The following is a 19,967-nucleotide window of genomic DNA, read 5'->3' as shown; positions in this document are numbered from 1 at the left end:
GAAATAGGGCTTGATGAACCAACTCCCCAGGCGCTGGAAACTGGGAAATTCCTGACCATATCATTAGATCAACCTTTTTCCTCAACCGCTCAGCTACCCGAGCGCCTCTTCCCATGGCCCCCGGGGATGAACAAATGGACTCCAGACTCCGTGTGTAGGTGGGGAATCTTTATTCAGCAGCAGGGTTGCCTCAGGGGCCAAACTCTCCTCCAACCAAGTGTCCAACTGCTTTGTGCCCCCGATCTAGCCGCTCGAGCCTCTGGCTGGTGGTGATGACCTCAGGGTCCCCCCCGGAACTCGGGTGGGGGTGCAGGCTGTGAAGGCAGCGGGCTGGGGACAAAGTGTCCGGGGTGGGCTCAGGACGCCCAGCCATCTCAGAGGCAGCCGGTACAGGCGACATTCACACACAGCTCACAGTCGTCATTAGCCATGGTCCCTGGGCAGGGGAGAAAACCGGTCAGCTGACCCTGCCCGTGAACCACCTGTGGTCCAGGGAGCTGCTGGCCGGGCAGCCAGAGAAGGCTGCTTCAGAGGGGGCCTGAGGGCGAGGACCAGCATCTTTCTCACAGATCAGGAGCATGATGCTGGAGAAGCAGAGAGTGACTCGGGTTCAAGTCCCGGCCCTCTCCTTCCTAGCGGGGCCTGGGCGTGCCTCTTACACTCTCCGGGCTGGAGTTTCCCTGCTGACTCTGTGGACAGCATCAACTGACAGGGTGGCCGTGAAGAGAGAAGACCAGCAAAGGGACTGACACAGGCCTGGCACTTAGTAGGTGCTCAACAAATGCTAGTAAGTCGCTATTGTCACTGGCCAGTTCTGCTTCTTCCCTCACATTTCAGCTTAGATGTCACCTCCTCTTGGAAGTCTTTCAGACTCCTTATGCCACCCCAGACACGAGCCATCTCTCCTCTGTGGCCCCCGTGCTTCCCCATCAGCCACCGTATTGCGGGCATGGCCTACGGGTCTGTTGTCCGGTGCCCCCTTCCCTCCCATCCGTGACGTCTGGTAGGACAATCGACGGTCCAGGTTGCCAGGGCCTGAGGGGGCAGGCCTTGACTCTCCCTGGCCCGGCCACTGGGTGCTTAATGGAAAGAACGGGCAGTGGAGGAGCTGGGGTGTGGGCAGGAGAGGGAGCCAGAGGCAGGAAGCTTCGCAGGGGTGGGGGCACTCACTCAAAGCCTGGAAGACGCTGGCCGCTTCCCTGGATGCACAGATGGGCTGGAGGTCCTGTGGCAGGGCTGGGTGGTGACACACGGAGGGCACGACGCTCTGGGCCTGGAGGCGGGGGTTGGGCAGCCACTGCTGCTCCAGGTTACTCAGCTTCTTCACTGATTCCAGCTGGACCTGGAAGCCTTGGTACTAGGGGGGCAGGGGAGAGGAGATGAGAGGGATCCGCAGAACTTTCCCTGTTCTCACGGGGGGTCCAGGCCATACGCAAAGGACAGCCTGGGAGGTGGGAGCAGGCACCTGCCACTTCACACCCCATCGTGCCTCAGGCCCCCAGGAACTGTAGATGAGGATCCGATGGGGCTGGGGAGCAGGTGGTTCAGGGCACGGGCTTTGGAGACCAGTGTAAACCCCCTCCCCCACCCCGGTTCAAATCCCAGCTCTTCCCAATAGGCCGCCTGTGTCTTCTGCACTCTGAGAGTCATCTGGCAAATGGCCCCTCCCCAGCGCCTGCCACCAGTACAGTCCACGCTGGGTAACTGGGCGATCACCCCTGAACCGACGTGGCAAAATGATGGCAACCCCAAGTTGGCCGGGTTCCAAGGCCAGGGACGCAGGGGTGGGGGGAAGGTGACTCTTCCTGTCCCTCCCAAGGAGGCTCCACCCAGAGTTGGGAATGTGACAGGGCCACAGACCTCCCCACTCTTGCTGGCCAGCGGCATCCCGCCTCCTGGCAGGCGGACCCTGCTTCCACGACTCCCTCCAGCCTCACGGTTGTCCAGGAAGGAGCCCCTGCCCCCCTGCTGTCTTCTCTCTGAGCCTTTGCATACGCGGTGCCCTCTGCCCTGAACTGTCCTTGTCCTCTGTGCCTAGCTACCTCCCGCTCATCTTGCAATATCAGCTCAGTTACCTGCCAGGGAAGCTCTTCGGGTGACTCTCCCCCGCTCCACCCATTCATGGGAGAATATAGGGAGCTGTGGGAGACCCCCCTCCTTCTGGGCTCCCGAAGGGCAGGGACTATGTCTTGTTCCACCTTCTGACCTCTGGCCAGGACCGGCCTTCTGATAGAGCAATGCTGAATAGCAGCGGTTTATTATTGCCATCACTGCTATCATCACTCCCTTCAGCCTTCTCGCTGCCGTCACCCACCAGCTGTCTTGGTCCCTGGGTCGTGCTTGGGTGTTGGGCTGAGCCCTGGGCCCACCAGCTCTTGCTCCCCTATATCCCCTGACGTTTCTAACATCCCTTCTCCATCCCAGCCCCTCACGGGGGGACCTTCAGGCAAAGGGCACACTGGCCGGAGGGACTCACCTGAATGTAGACTGACTGTGTGCCCTGCAGGAGCACCAGGAGGAACACAGCCATCCTGGACAGGAGTCCTGACGCCATCCTGCCGCGCATCTCACGCCGTCTGTATCCCGCTGCTGTTCCCACAGGCTCCCACCTGCTTCCCCAGCGAGCAGCTCTTTATAGGCCAGGCTCCAGTACCCTAGCCACTCATTAACTGGCCAGCTGGGGCGGGGTTGACAGCTGGTTGGCTGGCAGGGGGTGATGAGGGCAGAGAGGCCCAGAGAATTCAGAAACAAGATACTATGTGTCAGGCACCTGTGCGGGTGGCTCTGTGGGAGGGCCTTGGATGCACCCCTCTCTTTAGCTCTGCGAGACACCTATTCACATGGAATGATGGAGAGACCATTGTACAGACTGGGAAAGTGAGGCCCAGGAGGTGAATTCACTTGCCTCAGGTCACCAAGCTAGTCAGTGACACAGCAGGGACTCAAGCGTCTTTGACTCAGGTCAGCCTATGGTCCTTTCTCCGGGCAAAGGAGGCAGATAGACAGGCTGGTCCAGGGTGAGATGGGCAGACACAGGACTGATGTCAGCACTCTCCGTGGCTCTGGACCTGATTGTCTCCTGACCCTCCACCGGGTTCAGTTTAAGGCCCCTCCTCCTGATCAGTCCCCACCCAGGCCCTCAACCTGCCTCTCTCTGCCACCTGCAAATGGTGCTCGGGACCCTCAGGCCATGTTTGACCCATCTCGCCTGTCCGTGCCTCGCAGAAGCCAATCGCCTAACCCAGCATGCTATTGGGTTAGAGGAGGAGCAAAGAATGCCGACCTTGGGGACAGATTGACCTCGGCTCGAATTCTGGTCCTGTTGCAGCTCTATCAGTTTGGACAAGTCACCTCAACGCTGACTGAGCCTGTTTCCCCTTCCATCAAATGGGCATAATGACAAAATCCACTGCATGAGGTTGCTGTGGGGGTGATGGGGCCGGGTCCACTGAGTAATACTTGCCCCCTAATCTCCTTCTAGGCAATGTGTAACCCACTATATCCGTGGCTGAAGGTGGGGTCAGAGAGAAGAGGACAAAGTCCGCGAGGGTGTTATCACCACTGCCACCAGGTAGCTGTAAACAGTGCCTGAGAGTCAGGACTCACCTCTGCCGGACAGGGAGCCTGGCATGTGATAGGCACCCCACACGTGACATTGAATTGAAGCCCAGGTGGCCCAGCTAGGTATCTGAGGCTCACTCTCCAACCTGTGGTTCAAATTTGCTGTCATCACATGTCCTAAGACAAACCCTACCTGCACATGCCTTTGCTGACGCATTCTACCTGCCTAGGATGCCCATGTCCCTTTCTCTTAACTTGGCAGGAAATGGAGAAGGGCTGGAGTGAACTCTGGCATTTCCTATGTCTAGCTCTGGATCCAGACTTCAGCCTTTATTGTTTAGAGTATGAAAGAATTAACGCGCCCTTACACGCTTTCTCATCGGCAAACTGAAAAGAATCGTCAGGAACCATAGCTCTCGTTTCTTGAACAGGCCCCACGTGCTAGGCCTGGTTTATGTGCACGAGTCCTTCTAATCCTCTAGGAGAGGTGTAATGGTTGTCTCCATTTTCCAGGTGAGTAACCTGAGGCCCGACAAGGTCAAGCACCATGTGAGTGAGAGGGGAGAGCAGGCTTTATCGCTGGATTCTTGCATCTGCTCAGCTGATGGTGTTCTAGAAAATGGAACTTGGGCCTTGGAGGCAAAAAGATCTCAGTGCTTCTCAACTGTGTGACCTTGGATACCTCACTTAGCTTCTCCGAGCCTCTGTTTCTTCATCAGTAAGTGTGGGAAATAATGGACGACCTCATCGTGGCTTCATGGGACCAGTCCCATCCCAGAGGAACTGGTGACTCCCCCTGTCCCCAAGCGGACTGTCTCCCCAGCCAGCGTCTGGTCCACGGTGGCCACGCGGTCAGTGCTGGGTCGTCCACCTCTCCTTCTCCAGGGAGCTCTCCCTGACAAGCCCCATCTCTGAACCTACGGCTGGAACAGTTCTGATCTTTGGCTCCTGAACCCTTGCTTTCCCCATCAGAGCAAGCTCAGCCCCCCTGCCCCCACACCAAAGGGTGAGGAACAAACCTGGAGGGGCTGGAGGCCCCCCTTTCTCTTCTCTGCCTTCCAGCTCCGCCAGCCAGGGCCCCTCATGTGTTCTTCTTTCCCTGGGAACAAGTTGTGTGACTTCCCTATCTGCCTAACATGACTCAAATTCATAGTTCAGCCCAGCTCCTCCTAATCACTTCACGAATGACCCATTATCTATCAAAACTAAACCAGTCACAGACACAAACCCTGCCCGCCGCCCCGTTCGGCCAGCGTACTCTGACGTTTCTCGGGGCGCTTCTTTCTTGAGGGACCTGGGAAACGACTGTCGCGCTAGCCTGTACTCTGGTCCCTGTGCGGAAGCCTCAAACACCCCAGCGGAGTGAGTGACAGCTCACTGTGTGTGTGTTTGGGAACGTCTATCTCCACACTGGGCTCCCCACTCAGGGCCCCCCCGCCGTGGTGCCCCAGAGCCTGTGACCCTCCCTGCCCCTAAACGGACCCCTTCCCCAGCAGAGCAGCGTTTGTCACAGCAGACCACCCTGTCTTTCTTGGAATAAAGCATTTTTTCCACTTGCCGACTGGGCCACCCGCTCCCCAGATTTTCTGCCAATCTCATTGGCTCATCTTCTCTGTTTCCTCAGAATGACCCAGGGACCCCGGGGCTCGGTCCTCGGACCACTTTCCTGTGTCCATAGTCACCAGTGATCTGATCCAGTCTCAAGGACTTAAATGCCACCAGTGCCCTATTCTCTCCCTAACCTGGCCTCTCCCCTCTGTTCCAGACTCCTTTATTTACGAGCTCAGCATCTACCATAACAGTCGATGGCACTAACATCACCTCATTGCTCAGGCCGAAAATCTGAGTCATCCCTCATGCCTCTTTTTCTTTTATCTGCCAAATTCAATTCATTAGCAAATCCAGTTGGCTCTCCCTTTAAAATATTTCTAGACTCTAACCGTATCTCACCATGTCCACTGCTCCCTGAGGTCCAAGCTATCATCCCTGGTCATTGGTCTCACAGATTATTCCAACAGCTTTGTATTAGTCAGAATTCTGCAGAGAAACAGAAACAGAATATGAATACACACACACACACACACACACACACACACACATATCCTATTTATATATATATATATAATTTATATCTTATCCTTCCTTTCTTTGTACAATCTATCTATCCCCCTATCAGCTACCTATCAATCAATCATCTAATCTATGTCTGTCTATCTATCTAGATGTATTTTAAGGAACTGGCTTATTTCGTTGTGGGGCTGGCTAGTTTGAAATCTGGAGGGCAGACTGCAGACTGGCAGGCTGGAAATTCAGTAAGAGTTGACACTGTAGTCTTGGGTCTGGGTCTTGAGTCTGGGTCTTGAGTCTGAGTCTTGAGTCGGAAACCTGTAGGGCAGGTCAGTAGGTGGCAAACGCAGGCAGGGTCTTTCTGCGGCTGTCTTGGGGCAGATTTCCCTCTTCTTTGGGAAACCTCAGTCTTTGCTCTTCAGGCCTCCCACTAATTGGGTGAAGCCCATCCGTGTTATTCACTTCAAGTCTGCTGATTGTAAATGTTAATCACATCTGAACAAATATCTTCATAGCGACATCCAGACCGTTATTTGACCAAACAACTGGGCACCATAGCCTGGCCAAGGGACACCTTCGGCTAGATCTCTCTGTACCTGCTCTTGGCTTTCTTCAGGCCCTTCTCCACCTGAAGCAGCCAGAGTGATCCTATCACAGTCTAAGTGAGACCATGTCTCTCTTCTGCTCAAATCTAACAGCTTTCCAGTGTACTCAGGGTAAACCCAAAGGCTTCTACTGTTCTGTAAGGTTCCTTTGGCATCCCTCCAAAGATTTTGAGCTTATCTCCAAAGATTCCGCCCTTCACTCTCTGGATTCTGGCCACACTAGCTTCCTTGCTGTCACCCAAACACACTAAAGGTTGCTTACGTCGGGTCTTTGCTCTTCACCCACTATATATGTGGCTCACCTGTCACTTCATCCGGGTCTCTGCCTAAATGCCACTTGCCCAAAGAGATCTTGCCTGGCCATCCTACCTCAGAGAGCTTCCCCCATCAATCCTTGTTTTCTTAACTTGCTTTCCTGTAGCACTGGTCCTATATATACATTTTACTTCTTACATTTCTCCCCCTACTGGATTGTAAGCTCTATTAGAGTAAGGAATTTGTCCATTTTGTTCTCCCAAAACAGTATCTGGCACACGGCTGGTGCTCAGCTAACACCTGATGAGTTGAATAAATGAATATATTTGAAATATCTACTCCAGGAACCACTAGATGTTTGGCCTTGGACAGTCTCCTACTTCTCTGAGCCTTATTCATCTCATCTAGCACCTTCCTGACACAGGCAAGGAGCCTGGCACGTGGTGCGTCTTCAAAAAATGCTGGTGATTATTATTTTCGGAGTTGAGAAATCATTTGTTTATCAAGAAACAAATCCTCTTTGTGTCTTATGTGCTTGGCAAACTCTAAGGCATCCAATAACTTAGTCACCAAATATTTACTGATGGCCTACCATGCGACAAGCACCAGGGCAGGACCTGGTGGGAGTGCAGGTGTGGCTGTAGGGTGAGAGCTCTTAGCTATCCCTTTACATTCAAGGCTAAAATGGGAAAATGACAGATTTACAGAAGGGTCAGCATACTGGGTCCAATGCATGAGCAGGATCGATCTGGAAGGCCCTGTGTGGGCAGCTGTATAAGCCAAGGTGTGGTGGATTTCCCAGCAGCCTCCCAAATGAAATTTTGGCCTGTCCCTGGAGAAGTAAGTGGGTGACCTAGGGCATGGTTCTATTTTTTCTATGGCCAAAAGGAAACTCAGAATCAAATATATACCCCAATAGTAGTAACCACACTGAATCTCATCCAGTCTATGTCTTCCCCTTTGTCTCTTTTCCCAGTCTATCCATATTGCACTGATCTTGCTCTCCACACACCCCCAACCCCACCCCACACACTTAACACCCACTCACCCCCTCCACCCACTCACCTTCCCCCACTCAGCCCCATCCACACACCTCCACCCACACCCCCCCCACCCACACATCCCCACCCACTCACCCTCACTCTCATCCCCCACCCACACTCACCCTCACCTACTCATCCTCACCCCCACCCCACCCACACATCCCCACCCATACCCCACACACACCCACACACCCACACACCCACACCCACACACACTCCCCCTCCCCCTCCCTCCTCCACCCCACCCACAACCACACACACCCACGCACTCACCCTCACCAAGTCATCCTCACTCCCACCCACACCACACATCCCTCCACACCCCCACACACACTCACACACACCCACTCACCCAAACCCACCCACCCCCCACACACTCCTTTCTGGCTTGTGTATATTCTCACCAGCTTCACTGTTTTTATGGACTGGGGGTGGGGTAAGAAGTGTTTAAACACAAATACGTGAATCAGGGTTGCCCCCTGGTGATGGGCAGGTGACACTGCAGACGGAGAAAGATGAATTGCCTTTAATCCTCGAAGAATCCACGTCTTTCTGAGGCGCTGCTTGAGAGTTAATGGGTGAGCAGACATTTATACTCTCTGATGTGAGGGGCAATGGGAAGGCTTGGTCCCCATGTGTATGCCTAGGTGGGGGGCGGGGGGGGGGCTCCTACCAGCACGATCATGATGGTCACCGTCAGTGATGTTCCTTGGAGGTGCCAGGAAGGAAAACGTGTGAGGTTGTTTCGGAAAAGTTCCTGTTTGCTGGCGGATACCCAAGTCCTGTGGTCTCCAGATAGCAGATGCTGAGGTGAACAAAAAGGCTGAAATGGGGAGGAGAATGTTCAGGCCATGGGGAGGGGGGACCTGGCACTGAAATCGGGTCTTGGGGGGCAGCCAAGGGCCTGCTGGGGCAGCAAGAGAAACTGAGAAGAGACACTGGGCTTCCGGAGACCGGTGCTGCCTGAGCCGGGCTGTTCTGGTACAAGGGGTGGGTGTGTGCCTTTGACCCTGACTTCTGCCGGCATTTCTGCCTTCCCTCCCCTGTGTCAAAGGCAAGCGTGGCAAGTTGTGTGTGTGTGTGTGAACACGCACGTGTGAATGAGCGTGTGTGTGTGCATGTGCGTACACGTGAGTGTGTTTGTGTGTATCTGTGCCCGTAGGGGTGAGAAGGATGTGTTGTGACTGTGCGCCCGTGTGAGTGTGTTTATGTGTCCACGTACGTGCATGTGTGAGAATAGCATGCATTTGTATATGGGTACGGTTTCTGTGTCCGTGCACCTGTAGGTGTGAAAGCGTGGGTGTGTGTGTATCTGAGTGCGTGTGTGTAGGCACGTGCAAGAGCACGAGGGTGAGCAGATGTGTGTGCGAGTGGTGCATAGGAGCATGTGTGTGTGTGTATTTTTGGGTCGGCATGAGTGTGTACAGGTGAGGGTGTGTGAGTGCGTGTCCGGTGTTGGAAGGGAGGCCACGCGCGTTTGCCTGCGGAGAGTGGCTGAGAGGGTTCCGTCCCACGTGGGAGACCCTGTGGCGTGGTGCCAGGGTGAGGGGAGGGCTCGCGGTGTGGACAGATGGAGGCTGGAGCCAGGCGGAGGTGGGCCTTCGGGCAGCTGACTTGAAGTGACGCAGGAGCCGGGAGGGTGTCCAGCCTGTGGCAGCCATATCAGAACGTTCTCCCTTCTTCCACTCCTCCCTCCTGCCAGCGGCCACCTGAATGGTATGGCTCTGGAGTCAGGCCGAGTGAGGTCCCACTACTGCCGGGTCTGGGGCCGGTCACCCACTTGTCTCAGTGTGAGCTCTCAGTGGTGAGGTGGGAACGACACCTGGCTGCAAAGTGGGGGTGATGAGGGTGAATGGGGGCAGTCGTGCCCGCTAGCGCTCGCTGGGAGCCGACGACGCGCCGGGCCCCGATCTGAGGCCTTTGCAAGTGCAAACACGTGGCTTCCTCCTACAAGCCTGGGCAGTAGGCAACTCCCTTTTTAGAGAGAACACCGGGGCACGGAGAGCTTTGCTGACCTGCCTGAGAACCCACACCTTTAAAGTGGCAGAGCCCCCGCGCTGATGCCCTAAGCACTGTACGATCGGCCTCCGTGAGCCATAAGTGACTATGAGGCACCCCTCCCAGTGCTGGGCACATCGTAGACCCTCCACAGGTGTCCCCTCATCCCCTCCACTCTCTGTCCCTCCTAGGGCTTAAGGGATCAACTGAGGGAGAGAATGAGTCTTCTTCCCGTCCCCTGTGAACACCACTACACCACAGGAAGTTCCTGGATTCCTGGAATCCTGGTCGCTCGAAGAATAGACTCAGATGTTGGCTCGTGTAACCACACCGCTGGCAACATCACAGCAACAACATATGGAGAGTGTAGAACATGGTTAGGCGTGATGCTTCGTTTGACCCACAAACGTTTACTAGGCACCTGGAAATGGAGAAGACAGTGTCGGTCTGCAAAGGGCCCATGGTCGATAAGGACAGATGAGGACGATGTCATGTGTTAGATGCAGGGAATGCGGAAGCTCAGGAGGTGCAGGAACCCCGAGAAGGCACCGCCTTCCTCCAGTGAGGAAGCAGGGAGCTTTCAGGCTCCTTCGGCCCTTTGCTCACATTTCATGCCTGGAATGCCCTCTCCCACCCTACTGGAGCACCAGCCCAGACCATGGCTCCCCATTCTCTCCTCTTCTGAGGAGTTCCTGCAGTCTTTGGGCCCCCCACGGTGAAACCGAGTGTCTGCTATCTTTATAACTCTGTTTTTGGTGCAAGGGACCCATCTGCACAGTTAGACTGTGTCCCCTCCAGGGTACAACCTCAATGTCACGTTCCTCAGGGACGCCCGTGCCTAGGTGGTCCCACGCAAGATGGGGACACACTCATCTTTACTGATGCTTGAGTCTGGGGGTTCTTTGTTTGCAGCCCCCGGGGCTGAACTGCTGAGGAAATCCTAAGTGCTGAGTCAGGGCCCAGCTTTGCCAAGCAGGATTGCGTTTCATTAAGTGGGGCTGAAACACAAATTCTCCGCAGCATTCATGGATCGATGTCCAAGGCGCAGCTGCCATTTATGTTTTAAAATTTGCAGTTGGGGATCATTGTGAAACTTGATTGCTCTGTCTTGGGGACGTCTTAAAGTCCAACTCCACAATAAAGCCAATCAGACTCAACCATCAAATGTCAAATAGGAGCTAATGAACCATTCACAGGCTTGGGAGAGAAATCAGGCAATCTCTTATTTCAGGATTATCCCTTCCAAATATTGAATCTGAACCGTAAGCAGAATTTGCTATAATTGCGTCCCCCTCCTCTCGGGCGTAGGGGATCATTGGCATTCACGTCATGTCTCGGCTTTCTGGAGAGAGGCTTGCCAAGCCGACCCACTGCTTTCCAGAGACACGTGCTCCTGGGGCATCATTCTGAGAGGGAGCAGGCAGGGGGTGCCGGGATTCCTCCTTGCCTTGTAGTGGAGCCTGTTGAGCTTGATGTTGGCTGGGTGTCCCGAGTATTTGCATGGCATCCTCTTCGTGGGAGAGGACATCTGCGTGGAGGGAGGGGGATCCCCTCACATAAGCCCCACTGGGAGCTTGGCTGAACTTCAGGAGGGTAGGTGGAGCCCAGGGACAATGTAACCTGTCTGGCCCCTCTGTATCTCTCTGTCAGTTGCATTAGGGTCTGCGAAGACTGGCATCGTGGCCCACCCGATGATGCCCCAGTACATACGCTGCTCCCTGTGACTCTCTGAACCATCTGGCTGGGTGATGTGGCTTTGCCATCACCTCTACCTGGGGCAGTGCCATGATGCAAGAGGTTATTACCCTCCTTCTCATCCTCTCAGGAGTTTAAGGTAGCACAATGGTGAGTCACTCCCGATGTCAGATATGGCTGGTCGTCCATTGAAGCTCCCTTTCCCCTCCCGAACTATACAGTCATGGCTGGAAAGCAGCTGTCTAGCTGGGAACATGCCGCTAGGCTTGGTCATAAAGCTAGCTTTCATCGCTGGAGTATGTCAGGAAGTGATGCGGGCCACTTGAAGTTCAAGGCTCTTGAGAGACAACATGCCTCCTCCATCCTTATTTCCCTCTTTTGCTGGTTAGTTTCAGATGATGACAATGTTCTATAAGATGGCAGGGTCACAAAGGGGAAGGAGCCAGGGTCCTTAAATCGATACCTTCAGGATAGGGTCCATGGCAGATAGAGTACATCGAATGGTTCCACGTCTTGTCCCCGTGTGCATCTACGTCTTACTGTTATGTGAACTCATAGTTCCCCTCAAAAAGGTGAAGTATACTGGTCAAATCAGAGGAATGGGGAATCAGTAAAATGAGGCAAAACTTCCAAGCTTAAATCTCATGAAACCCCACATGCTTCTGTGTGTGGGCTTTCATTTCTGCCATCTGCACGTGAACATTGCTGACTTGTCTGCTAGAGGAGACGAGATGAGCCTAGGAAGCTTGTTGGAGATGTCACAGTTGGTAAGAAGTAGATCCAGGCCTTGGACCCAGGCAACAGAGCCCACCCACCCCATCGAATGGCCACTTGAGAGTTTGGCCTGCATGGAGTAAGCCTAGTCCCCCAGTTGTGCAGCCAAGGCCAGCCTAGACCAGCCTTCAACCAGCAATCCCTGACGCCTGAATGAGCCCGGTGAGATGCGCAGAGCTATCTCGCCGAGCCCCATCTGACTCCAGATGTCTGCGCAATAGACACTGTTGTGTGCCGCTGAAGTTTCGCGGTTGTTCGTTACGTGGCATCACGACGATAGGTAGCTGACACAGCAGTCTACCAGCCAGGACTGAATCTGTGCCGGAAAGTTCTGTCGTACGTTTTGGGGTTGACTTGCGATAGCAGTTTGGCTTACCCTAATTGGAGTGCTCCACTGCTTCTGGGGCTCCCTCATTGCTTCAGGATGAAGGGTCCGGAAAAGCCTGGCCCCTGAATGCCTTCCCGGCTCCACCAAGCATGTCCCTCCCCTCTTCTCCTACACACAAGTCGTATGGGCTTTCTCCCAGGTGCTCGGATGCTCTGGACAGTCTCCAACATTATGACCTTATCATACGTTTTCCCCTTGGCTTAGAACTTCCCTCCTCCTCACTTAGCATAAGTGACTCAGCTAAAATATGCCTCCTTCTGGCAAGCTTGTCCTTATTCTCAGAGGAGGCCGGTCCCCATTAAGATGGTCCCAAATCTCTTTGTACCTCCTCATGGCACTCAGTGCCTTTGCAACTCCTGCCCGGATGTGTCTTCTCCATCACGAGGCAGGAACCCTGGGTGGTGCGCTCATGGTGTGTGCCTCCCAGGGCCATGTACTGGAGAGTATGTCTTGAATAAACGGGTGACTCAAATGGCATAGGTGACACCCTCAGACCAGGGTTACCAAGCTTTTGTAACAGACACCTCTAGCTTGCGAAACATATTAGGGACGCTCTTCTCCTCCACGTATTGTCCAGTTGTGTGTTTATTTCTCTCTCGCCCTTACCCCCCAGCTGAAGCTCTCCAGCGGCCGTTCAGTGGGGTGGATGGACCCTACTGTCAGCCTTCCTGGCCCCAAGGTCTGGCTCTACTCCTTACCAACTGTGACATCTCCAACAAGCTTCTTAATGCTTCCTTGCCTCAGTTTCCTCATCTATAAAACGGGGATGATGAGAGTACTCTTCTCATAGGATTGCTCTCGGGAATACATGAGCACACTTCGAAGCCTCACATTTGGTGCAAGTTATAAAAGCATTAGCTATGATTATTCAAAGCCAGGGACTGTATTTTATTCATTTTTGTATCTCTCATGCGCTGGCAGAATGCCTAACCCATTGCTGGCAGAAATGTGCTCCATAAATGCCTTTTAAAAAACATCCTGGAGGTCTTAAAAAAAACTATGCTTTTTTTTTTTAAGAGCAGTTTTAGGTTCAACACCCAGCTGAGAGGAAGGTGTAGAGATTCCCCACCTGCCCTCTGTGCCCACACGTGCACAGCCTCCCCTGTTCTCAATACCGCTCACCACAATGGCGCAGTTTTTTAACCAAGGATGAACTCCTACTGACACATCGTAACCACCCAAAGTTCATAGTTAATCTTAGGGTTCACCCTTGGTGTTGAATATTCTATGGGTTTGGACAAACATATAATGACATACATGCCTCATTGTAACATCACACGAAGTGCCTTCACTGCCCTCCTCCTCCTTCACCGTCTTCTTCTTCCTCTCTGTCTCCTTTTTTACACCTGTTAGGCCATGAATTCAGGCTCCTTTTCATTGCTTCCCACAAACGTGTGTCTCTGGATGGAGAGGCTGGTGGCAGTTGAACCGTCTTTTCCTGATCATTTTTCCTAGGCCTTTCGGGAATCTCACTCCATTCTTAGAGCGCTTAATACACTCAAGATGTACTTTCGTTCTCCTGGCAAGAGTCTTGCCTTGAACTTGTCTGTTCGTAACAACGCCAGCAACACACGCTGGGCAACGCAGACCCTTCCGGTTTTGCTGCCGTGGCCTTTACGGGCCATTCTTTTCCTTTCTGAAGAGTGTCCATTCCCTTGCTGTCTGGACATCACCTTCTTTACAGATTTGCATGGAACAAGTCCTTGTGTAGATCAAGTCCGTGTTTATCTTTTCTCTTCTTTTTTTAAAAAATTTTTTTTTAACTTTTTAAAAATTTATTTTTGAGACACAGAGCATGAGTGGGGGAGGGGCAGAGAGAGGGAGACACGGAATGGGAAACAGGCTCCAGGCTCTGAGCTGTCAGCACAGAGCCTGACACGGGGCTCGAACTCACGGACCGTGAGATCATGACCTGAGCCAAAGTCGGAGGCTTAGCCGACTGAGGCACCCAGGTGCCCCAAGTCTGTGTTTTTCTAAAAGCCTACAGAACACAGAGTTGCCGTCTTTCCTCTTTTCCTTTGTGTTTGTCACTGTGGCAAATTACCAGAAGGTGGTTATTCCGACTGAGAGGTGGTAAATGCTTTTTGAGGGAGTGAATCAAAAAAAGTCATGGAAAGAGTATTGAGAGAAAAAAAGACAAGAATGTGGACATTGAAAGAGCTATTCAACTCCGAGCCGGGCACCTGTTGCATATGTCCCACCATCCTGCCATTGCTCAAATCTGGGTTGGAAATGACAATCAGAGAAAACTAATTTCATGGTGTTTCCTTTGCACCTTATCTGGACGCCAAATGGCACCCCAGCTTGGTCCCCAACTTCCTTCCCTTGTCGCTTGCCACTCCTGGGGCTCCTGAAGAAATGGCACAGGAATGGGCAGTGACTGAAAGTTTTCAAGCGTCGTTGAATAGCCAAGGCGGTACATTTGAAGGGGCACCATTCATTGGCATACGTTCCCACCTGTTCATTTAAAAATCCATCATGTTGGGGGAAGCCTGGGTGGCTCAGTCAGTTAAGCCTCCGACTTCAGCTCAGGTCATGATCTCACGATTCGTGAGTTCGAGCCCCGCGTCAGGCTCTGTGCTGACAGCTCGGAGCCTGGAGCCCGCTTTGGATTCTGTGTCTCCCTCTCTCTCTCTCCCCCTCCACTGCTCTCTCTGTCTCTCTCTCCCTCTCTCTCAAAAATAAACATTTAGAAAAATCCATCATGTTGGGGCACCTAGGTGGCTCAGTCAGTTAAGCATCCGACTCTTGATCTCAGATCAGCTCTTCATCTCAGCGTTTTGAGTTCAAGCCCCGCATTGGGCTCCACACGGGGTTCGGAGACTACTTTAAAAAGAATCCATAGTGTTATCAGTACCTGTATCCCCCACTTGTCCTTCTTTTTTCTTTATGTCACGATTCAGGAAACGACTTGGCAGCAGGTTGGGAGGTTGTGACCTTCCTGGAAACTGTCACCATCATATCAACTCTCAGCAGCTGCTGAGGGCTTAGTCTGTGCAAGAAGTTGTCAGTATTTTACAGTATTCAGTCATTTACTCCTCACAACATCTCTGGGATGTGGTCAGCACCACTGCAGTGATGAAGAAGCTGAGGCTCTGAGAGCCTGTGTCCCAGCTGGTACAGCTCGGAACTGGTAGAGCCAGGATCCCTGACTTGAGAACACACTACGGGACAGGTGTGGTGTCTCCCGGTGGGCCACAGGTGTCATATCGAAAAGGCCTGGCGAACGCCACCCTGGAAGACCTGTGTCATGACAGCCCATTATTTCAAAGCGTTTGTGGGGTGGCTTGTTGTGTCGGGAAGCTGCAAGGGAGGCAGGGAGGGTGTCTGATGGTTGGGGCTGGAGAAGTGGAAAGGCTGCCTGGAGAGACAGGGCTCTCTCTGCTCCCTCCCTCCCTGAACACGGCCAAAGATGATGATTGGGGAGTTTTGTGTGAGCAAAATGCTGAACTGGGTGACCCTGAAATTTCATTTCCATTCTTTTTTTTTAAATTTTTTTAAGGTTTATTCATTTTTCAGAGTCAGAGCGTTAGCGGGGGAGGGACACACACACACACACACACACACACACACACACACACACACAGAATCTGAAACAGGCTCCAGGCTCCGAGCTGTCAGCACAGAGCCCAATGCGGGGCTTGAACTCATGAACTGTGAGAGCATAACCTGAGCCAAAGTTGGATGCTCAACCCTCTGAGCCACCCAGGTGCCCCTCATTTCCATTCTTAAGAGCCTGCGGGTCTATGTCTGACTTGCACCCGAGTGGCCCTTGAAGCTGTGTCATTTCTGGCCCTAGGAGAGAGCCAGATCTAGAGAGGAGCCTCCTCACACGGCAGGTTCTCCCCCACTTGAAATGAGGTCCTGGGACAGGTCTGCAGTCTCCCACCAGGACGGGTGAATAAGCAAGGCCTGGGGCAGGAGAGCACGTGGTGTTAGAAATGGCCCACTCTACTCATTGGCAAGTCATCCTTTTTGGGAGGAAAGTCACTGTGGACTGGCAGTTAACAGCATGGATTTGGGGCCAAAAAGACCTAAGTTTGAATTCCAGCTCAGCCACTCCCCGACCACGCTGGGTCTCAGTTTCCTCATATGTAAAATGGGGATAATAATTGTACCTTTTGGGGGTTGTTTCAGTAGGTAAATGCATAAAGCTTTTAGCCCAGGACCCACGTAGAATTAAAGGTTTTGGTTGTTTGTTTATTTTAGACACAGAGAGAGTGGGAGTGGGGGAGAGGGGCAGAGGGAGAGAGAGAGAATCTCAAACAGGCTCTGCACTGAGTCCGCGGTGCAGGGCTTGACCCCGCCACCCTGGGATCATGACCTGAGCCAAAATCAAGAGTCAGACGCTCAACCAACTGAGCCACCAGGTGCCCCTAGAAATAAATGTTTATTACAACAACGAGAATTGTCCAGGTGTCTTGCCCCAAGGTGGTATATTTGGCCTGCAATGGAAGTCTCCAGCGTGACACGGTGTGAAGTAATAATACCAGATCACAGTGCCAGACGCTGTTGTAAGAGCTTGACAGGTATTAATAAGTTAGTTCCTACATCAACCTTATGACCCCAGTATTATTATCGTCTTTATTTTACAGACGAGAAAATGGAGGCACAGAGAAGTGTCTCCGGGCAATCTCTTAGGGAGCCCCACATGGCTGCAGGCTGCTCATCAAGGGTGTGCTTTGGTTTCAGACGAGAGAACGATAGAACGTATTTCACGCGTTTCGCGAAGCCATCCTGATGGGTCCCCTAACATCTGTGAAACCACTTCACCATAAGGTGAGTCTTTCTTTTTAATTAAAAACAAAGAACTCTCGTCCTTCGTAAGACACCATGAAGCGAGTGAAAAGGCAAGCGACAGCCAGGGAGAAAATACTCGCAAATCCGATATCAATAAAAGCTTTGAACCCAGATGCCATGAGCAAGTGTCAAAGGACAACAACAAATAAACAAATAGCCTCATTTTTAAAAAATGGACAAAAGAGATTTCAGCCCACACTTGAACCGAGAAGTCCAATGGATGTCACGTGAGCACATGACAGAATGCTCCACGTCAACTGTCATGGTTTTAATGCAAATATTACTTGACGCCCACCAGAATAGCTAAAATTGTAAAGACTGACTGCACCAAGGGTTAGCAAGGATGTGGAGGAATCAGAACTCTCATACACTGCTGGCTGGAACAGAAAGCAGTAAAACCATTTTTGGAAAACAGTGTGGCAGTTTCTTAAAAAGTTGAACGGACACCTGTCTTATGATCCCAGCCGTTGCCAAGTAAACACTCCTGGGTATTCATCCAAGAGGAACGGGTGCGCATATCCATGGGTACACTTGCACACGGACGTTCACAGAAGCCGGTGGTAACAGCCTGCCAAGGGAACGGATAAACAACTTCCAGGTAATTTCCTGGAAATTACAGGAAATGCAGAGAAACCCGTATCGACGGAAAGCAGAGCGGTGGTTGTCTGGGGACCAGGGGCGAGGGGTGAAGGGGGCAGATTCCAAAGGGGCATGAGAAGATTTTAGGAGAGAAAGATATGTTCACTCTCTGGCGTGGCCATGGTTTCACAGGTGTATACATTTAGCAAAACTTACCAAGCTGTAGGTGTTAGATAGCTTCCGTTTTTGCCTGTCAGTTATACCTCAACACAACTGTCGAAAATGAGATGCTTATGTGAAGAGGGGGGTTGGAGAGCTGTTGGAGGCCCCGAGTGGTTCAACCCTGGCTCCCTCTAGCTTACCGCTTATTAAAAAAACCCTCTTTTTAAAAATTAAATCTCCAGTACAGGCCAGGCCCTGTACTAGCCCCCCCCCCCCCCACTTTGTGTTCTCAGGACCTGGGAAGCAGATGTGCAAGCAAATGCCCCCTTAAAGGGCAGGGGGTGGGGGAGAGCTTGGAGAAATCCCTTTACATCCCCCACTCGGCCCTCCACTTTACAGATATGTCGTCTTGGCCCTTCTAGAAAGCAAGTTCCGTGGAGTGGTTTCCCTAAACCTCCTTCTAGGCGATGGGGGAAGGTGAAGACCATTGTGTTTCAGCGATGCTGGCAGTCCCCGTGCCAGCCTCCCGGCTCAGAGCTAAGCCAGGGAAGGGGAGTCTCTGGGGGCCCGGCCCTGGGTGTTTTCTCCACGTGTTCGTCATCTTGCAGCGCCCCTGGGACGTGGGCGGTCTCATGCATATCACAGCCTGTCTCCCGAGCAGGCAAAACTCGGCAGGCAGACAGGGCTCGGCTGAGACGATGCGTCTGTCCACGGTCTGGTGCTCCTGCCCTCCCTGCACCAGCTCAAGTGAAGATTTTTAATGATGCTCAGAAATGGTTTGCAATGGAAATCGCCACTGGATATCCCACCCGCAGCTTCTTGGTGTGTGTGTGTGTGTGTGTGTGTGTGTGTGTGTAGGATACAAACCCAAGGCAGATGCCAGGTGCCACTGGGCTCCCTCCCAGGGCAGCCGTGCAAGTCCCCTCTCCTGGCTTGCCGGTCCTTGGAAGGCCCTGCTGGACCGATGGATAAAGGCAGGCTCAGGCAGAGGTGAGCTGTGAGAATGAGGGCAACACACAGCGAGTGCGTGCATGAGCCCTAGAGTCCTTCCTCTGACCCTGAGCACCGCTGGCATCCCCATGGCGAGGGGCTGTGGCACTCGGGGTAGCGCTTTGAGCAACACCCTGGCCTCCACTCAATGACGCGCCAGCAGCATTTACCACCCCGCTGACCCCACCAAAGTCACGACCGTCCAAACTGTCCCCGGACATTGCCAAATGTCCCCTAGGGGAGAGATCACCCTGCTTGAGAGCCACTGGACTAACCACTTGGGGCCTTAGCTGCATCACCTGTGAAATGGCCACACTGGACCTCCTGGAGGGCGAGAGGTTGGACTAGACCTGCACTGTCCCGTAGGGCAGCCACGGGGCACAGGTGGCTATCGAACACTTGGGATGGGGCTAGTGGGACAGAGATGTCCTGCATGTGTAAAACACAGGCTGCATTTGGAGGACTTAGTACGAGAAGAGTCGTTCAGAATGTCTCATCAGTTTTCATATTGCTTCCATGTTGAAACAGTATTTGGGATATTTTGGGCTAACTAAAATATAGTATTAACATTAGTTTTGCCGGTTCCTTTTTACTTTTTTAAAAATGTGGCTGCGAGGAAATCCAAAATGACCTGTGTGCCTCACACTCACTTCTGTCAGACACTGTTGGTGTAGAGAAGGGACGAATGTGAATCAAAGAGACACCAGGGAGAGTACCGAGAGGACGAGCTGCTCACGAGGGAGACAAGAGCACGGGCCAGGGGAGCTCAAGGGCCAGAGGTCGGGGGTCAGGGGTCAGGGAACGCTCACCTGAGGAAGCGATGTTAGAGAGAAGCTCTGAGGGAGGAGAAGGAGGAAAAGCAGTTGGTGCAGAGGGGACAGCTCGTGCCAAAGAGCTGAGCCAGGAGGGCACCCGGTGCAGCTGAGACAGACAGTAGGCCGGCGTGGTGGAGAGTGTGGCCGACTGTGCAGGGTTTCGTGGCCCTGGCTGAGGAGCTGGTCCCCATCCCGCAAACAGTGGGAAGCTGTCAAAGGGATTTTAAACAGTGAG

The 19,967-nt window shown here is 52.9% G+C and overlaps 1 protein-coding gene across 1 annotated transcript; it reads right to left on the bottom strand.

Annotated features, from left to right (window-relative positions):
• Positions 1 to 253: 253 nt before the first annotated feature.
• On the bottom strand, positions 254 to 2,566 carry GUCA2B (guanylate cyclase activator 2B). Its single transcript, XM_007077371.3, has 3 exons — positions 2,477 to 2,566; positions 1,171 to 1,357; positions 254 to 436 (listed from the first exon to the last, which is right to left on the bottom strand). Exons 1-3 carry the CDS (start codon positions 2,564 to 2,566, stop codon positions 375 to 377), a joined length of 339 nt encoding a protein of 112 aa, XP_007077433.2. The 3' UTR covers positions 254 to 374.
• Between the last annotated feature and the right edge of the window lie 17,401 nt (positions 2,567 to 19,967).

Source organism: Panthera tigris, chromosome C1 (assembly GCF_018350195.1).
Source record: "Panthera tigris isolate Pti1 chromosome C1, P.tigris_Pti1_mat1.1, whole genome shotgun sequence".
NCBI lineage: Eukaryota > Metazoa > Chordata > Mammalia > Carnivora > Felidae > Panthera > Panthera tigris.
Note: the sequence above shows the minus strand (reverse complement) of the source record. Positions and strands in the feature narration are given on the sequence as shown.